Here is a 5,473-nt window from a genome sequence, read left to right as displayed (position 1 = left end):
GAGGGTATTATCGTCAATAGCCTGCACATCAAATGTCAATAGCCTGCACATCAAATGTAAACAATTTATAGTTGACATTATATCTGTATAGTTGACATGAATTGTATATGTAGTTGACAAAAAAAAATAAAAATTAAAAAAAAATAAAATTAAAAAAAGTATTTATTGAATAAAATCTACCATGAATTACCATTATGCCCTTTCATAATTAATTAATCTAAAAATATTTTCCATGTAGCAAATTTTGAACCACTCATATAATGCATCTCAATTCTCAATTATGCTAAAAAATCTCAATTGATCACAGCCCTATATAATGATCTAAGTGCAGTGTATAAAATGCCGAAAAAATATGTCTAATTCGAAGTTGCATATGTATATTTAATATAGTTGTATATAAAGAACACCGAAAAACCTAGATTTACACTATCTATTCTTTGATACCAAGATGGACTACAAAGCAAATTAGTATTATAATTGTGCAGTAATAGAAGTAGTAGTTTCCAATTATAATCTAAATTCAACTCCAAAGCTTGTCATATAGTAGTACATAATTGTGTAGAGACTTTATTCAAATCGCTACAAACCAATGACAAAATGACAAGCTCCGATTCTCATAACCTAATTAAGTTACATCAAATTATTGAATGATACAACACTAAAACACAGGAGATTCCACCGGAGAAGTCACTAAATTAAGCAACTCATTCCAATAATTCTTGTTATCTTCCAACTCTCCCGCGTACGAACTCGTCCCACTGTTGTAGCATTCCGAGCTCAACAGCGTCGGATCCATGGAAGCTTCTAGATTATTCATAGAACACAACGAAATATTATCATCCTGCACCAAATTATTGAGCATACCCTTCTCTTCCACGTATCCGTTTAATTTACCAACTCCACCGACGCTGTTAATGGAAAAGTTCAGTGTTGAAGTCGGCGAGTCCAGGACGAAAAGGCCGGTGTTGGACGATTGCCACGCCTTGAGCACGTCTAGGCAGGCAGGCGGAGGCGGCGGTGGCACGGAGATTTTCTGAAGGAGTTGAAGTTTGGACAGAAATTTTGATTCTCGGACGAGGCGGGCCTCCGCCTCGAGGCGGGCGGTCTCCCACTGAGCCATGTGGCTGATGACGGCCGCCTGCCTTGACTGGGCCAAGCCGCCCGGGGTCTCCTTTGGCTTGTGGGTGGCCGGGTCGATCCCCATCCGGGTCAACCGCTTCTTGAGCCGAGTGTTCCAGTAGTTCTTTATCTCGTTGTCTGTTCTCTTTGGTAAATGGGTTGCTATAGCTGACCACCTATGATTATGTAATAACCAAATTAACATTTGTAGCTGGCTCTACAAAATTCTTTAAAAACACAAAATTACAGACTTTTCATTGAAATTTTTAGAAAAAAGCCAAGATTTTCTAGTTGTAATATACTATTATGAAACCCTAATATGTGATATTTTTTGGTGTAGATTCGTTTTTCAGACCTGTTGCCAAGAAGGGCATGGAGTCGAATAATGGCCTTCTCCTCTTGGGAGCTAAATTTGCCTCTCTTGATATCTGGTCTAAGATAGTTAGTCCATCTCAATCTACAGCTCTTCCCACATCTTTGTAACCCTAAAAACAAGATGATCATTTTTAATATTTCTTCATAAAAATAAAATGAACATACTAGTAAATAGTTACCAGCTTTAGCAGGGAGGGAGCGCCAGCTTCCATGGCCATGTTCTTCAATATGAGCAAGAAGCTTCTGGTCTTCTTCACGAGTCCATGGACCTTTCTTCAACTCTATCTTCTCCTGGCCATTGGAGCTCACCATTTTTTTGATTTGTTACTTTCCAAAAGGGGATGTGAATTATAACTAACTTTAAGACCCTAGTCAATTAATCTTGTTAGCAACCTAGAATATATAGGAGAGGGATTTTTCAATTGCAGGAGATATATATGTTGATGGAGTGATCAATGATGGCATGCATATATAGTGTGTCAAGAATTAAATAGATTTAGTTTGCTAAAAGTAGTATTTGGCACATGTGATTTGAGAAATTAAGGCGTGTTTTCACGTTGATTTTATAACTAACTATATTCTCAGCGTCTGTGCAAAACGAAATAAAGAAAAAAAAACATTAAATTGGTGACCATTATTGTGTCGAAGAAATTAATGGTGTGATGACGTCAGGGTGAGAGCAGCCTTAGTAGTACATATGGGTTAGTAGATAATTTGCTGGGGCCACTAAGATTTTGTGTTGGGATTTCGAACAGTGTACTTTCATTCTCTCAGAGTGAGAGGAAGCAAAAAAAATGAGTTGTGAGGTTAGATGGAAGGTATAAATGACTATATGTAGTAAAAAAAGACTAACCAAAAACCTGTTTATATAGATAAAATATATTTGGATGGTGTTATTTTGCCTGAAAATTCCATTTTTAGCATGAGTTTTCACCGTATTTACCACTTCTAGAGCTTGCTACTTCTAGCTTTGTCTATGTAGAGATTTATTGGATGATGCTATCTCAGTTCAAATTTTTGTTAGATAAATAAGTGTTCTATTTGAAATGAACTTTATTCTCAAATTCCATTTTGAAATTATGAGGTACTAGTTAAGATGACGTTAATTAATTACTACTCTCATTCTATTCTTATTGCTTTATTTATCACAAGCAATAACGGGGAATAACAAAAATAAAGAACCAATAATGAGTAAATCATACTATTCATACATTAATTACAGATAAGTCACCCAATTTGTAAGTACCCCCATTCCCCCTCACAATATACTCTTCAAACCCTAATCTACCAAAATTCCGGTGGTGGTTTGTGATAAAATGCAAACTCTATATATTGTATAAATTTCAAACTCTTCATCACAGTGTAACACATTGTAAAATTTCAAGAATTTAATGTCAATACAGTGTCAACCGTTGACACTGTGTTGACATTTTTTGTTGTCGTTATTTTGTCATCTATTGACATTTTCAAACAGTTCATATTATAGTTTGAAATTTTTATAATATTTAAAGTATGCATTTGTTTACATCCCAATTCCCGGTTAACTCTCCTCTTCTACATCGTTATATTTCGGGCAAGCGCCGCCGTCTTCTCCATTGCATACGGAGCCTTCTCCGCAGTATTTAAATCGTCTCCATCGATGCTCGAACATGCTTCTCACTATCATGTGAACACACCACAAGATTTGTTCGTTCATTCGATCGTATGATGAAGGGTAGTTCATAATTGTAGCTATTTTTGGAGTACATGTGTATTAAGTTGGGTGTAATTAGTATTCGATTTTAGTATAGGGGCCAAGCCTAGCATTTACTTTGAGTTATATGATAAAACATGAAATCCTACCTTTTTATAGATGTGTTAAACCAGTTGGATTATAATAAAATTGGAACACCAATATGGGTTTTGACGGTCCGAAACACTTATATTAAGGCATAACAAGTGAATGATGTTTTATTCATTGAGAGCATTTACACTTCGTTTTAAAAATTTAATAGAGAAATAAAGATTGTAGGGGTGAATACAGGACAAATTATGATTGCGATGCAACTAGTTTGTGGGTCCATTTTGGGTAGTTTCCGCTAATTATTGTGACATTGTAGCAGAAAAGAAGAAACAAAAAATAAATTAATACATTTTCCAACTCTAATGAAATTGATCCTCTCAAACAACAAAAATAAATACTTCAGTTTCTTGTTAAGTAATGCGTTTTGTTCCGACATAAAAATTAAAAAACTAGTACTTCATAGTAGTGTTTAGTTAGTTAAGTACTTACTTAATACTAACAAAATATAAGAAAAATATAATTAAAGTACTGAATTTTGAAAAAAAAACATCATTTAACTTGGTAGTACATCTTAAAAAGTTATAAAACGGTAGAAAAATAAATAACGATGGAATAAAAAAGAGCAATAGTAATAATAATGGTAATAATTATAAAGTTGAAATTATAAATGGCATCAACCACTTGGCAGGTTTTCTGATTAATAGAGAATAAATTTTGCCTGCAGCTGTCGCATGTCATAATGAGAGCCTACCATTTAGTTTTTAACCGATCACACAATTATATTGCTCTATTATTTATATTTAAATTTAAATTATTAGACAAAATTATGTCGCAATATTGAGCCGCAATTAAATGATTTTAACACGGTTTCTGCAAATGTCAACTTACACCGCAAACGGTCGACCCATTTATTATAAATCGGCGCACTGCCATTTTTATATACTTCACGTTACATCGTATAAACATATTATATTATTATTGTACCAATTAAGCCTTATATTGCACTATACTCTACTATTATTATACCAGAAAATAGTGCACTATACTATACATATATGAGGAGGAACCATCATTGATAAAATTTTGTGGTACCATTTGAGGCAAATGGTATGGTACATTTGAGCTACCTCTGGTTTCTAGGAGTGCTATTTTGATGAAATGTTTTGTTCCATGATTTTATTACTGATGGCATTCTTTTTTTTCGATTTTTTAAAAATTCAAAAGTTTTACATTAATGATGCTCTCCCTCGGTCCACTGAATTTCATTTCATGTTTAATATAAAAGAAAGTAGGTGCATAAATTACTAACTTTAATTTTCTACTAATATTTCGTTATAAAAATAGTACTTAGGATAATATTCTGCTAACTATTTTCTCTTATATATTATCAATTTTTTAAAAAACTTATGCAGAGAAAAAAGGAAACACTATGTGTGAAGAACTAGAAAATATTAATGCACAAATTACACCGTGTATTTTTCATTCGTGATGATGTGTATCTATTTATACTTATACTGCTTCCAACTTACTTATATTATTGCTTTCAAATTTTCTTACTCATTTGATGTGGGATGAGTTTGTACCCAACAAACTTCTCTTTAAACCGAGACCACATCGGGAACGCAGTCGACACAAACATGAGTAGTTCCAGCCCTAGCCTCTGGATCAACCTGGGTCCGACTCTAACTCGAGTCCTTCAGGGCCTGACCCTAATCGGGGCTCATTCAGGCCCGACCTATAGCCACCTGGGCTCTAATTCAAATAGGTTGATAATGTCTGCTTTGAGTCAAGTTCACACGAATTTGTTTTGGGGTCACTCTCAAAAGACCTCAAACTAATTAGAGTTGCACAACACATATATACTAGCTCCAACTTCCCTCACTCAATCCAATCTAGAACGCGATTGTGCACAACATAAACATAGTACTTATAAATTAACGTGTAATAGTATAATTTTGAGAGTGCTTTATTTTATGGTATTCACGTGAGACTTAATTGGACATCGGTAGTATAAATTTTATGGAATTCTACTGTAAATATTGGGGAATTATAGAATCGTAGTAAATGAGTCTATTATTCAGGATCCATCTAAATTCTTTTATTACGTCACCATAGCAGTTACTGTCTCTGCATATATGGAGATAGATAATGAGATACAGAGATGACATTATTTTACAGCCATTTCAAGACTCAAGT

At 34.1% G+C, this 5,473-nt stretch overlaps 1 protein-coding gene across 1 annotated transcript; it reads right to left on the bottom strand.

Moving 5' to 3' along the window:
* Nucleotides 1-544: 544 nt before the first annotated feature.
* On the bottom strand, nt 545-1,990 carry LOC121767467 (transcription factor MYB106-like). The gene is made up of 3 exons (XM_042163735.1): nt 1,674-1,990; nt 1,475-1,604; nt 545-1,295 (listed from the first exon to the last, which is right to left on the bottom strand). The coding sequence occupies exons 1-3, from the start codon at nt 1,804-1,806 to the stop codon at nt 659-661; spliced, it is 900 nt and encodes a 299-aa protein (XP_042019669.1). The 5' UTR covers nt 1,807-1,990; the 3' UTR covers nt 545-658.
* Nucleotides 1,991-5,473: the final 3,483 nt, after the last annotated feature.

The sequence above is a fragment of the Salvia splendens genome, chromosome 15 (genome assembly GCF_004379255.2).
Source record: "Salvia splendens isolate huo1 chromosome 15, SspV2, whole genome shotgun sequence".
NCBI classification, from domain to species: domain Eukaryota; kingdom Viridiplantae; phylum Streptophyta; class Magnoliopsida; order Lamiales; family Lamiaceae; genus Salvia; species Salvia splendens.
This window is presented reverse-complemented; position numbering and strand designations above follow the sequence as displayed.

Excerpts from the sequence above, each read along its gene's own strand:
- LOC121767467 (XM_042163735.1), bottom strand. The coding sequence starts at position 1,806 with ATGGTGAGCTCCAATGGCCAGGAGAAGATAGAGTTGAAGAAAGGTCCA. Across the intron at positions 1,605-1,673 it reads CTCCCTCCCTGCTAAAGCTG|GGTTACAAAGATGTGGGAAG; the intron begins GTAACTATTTAC and ends TCTTGTTTTTAG. Across the intron at positions 1,296-1,474 it reads CATGCCCTTCTTGGCAACAG|GTGGTCAGCTATAGCAACCC; the intron begins GTCTGAAAAACG and ends ACATAATCATAG.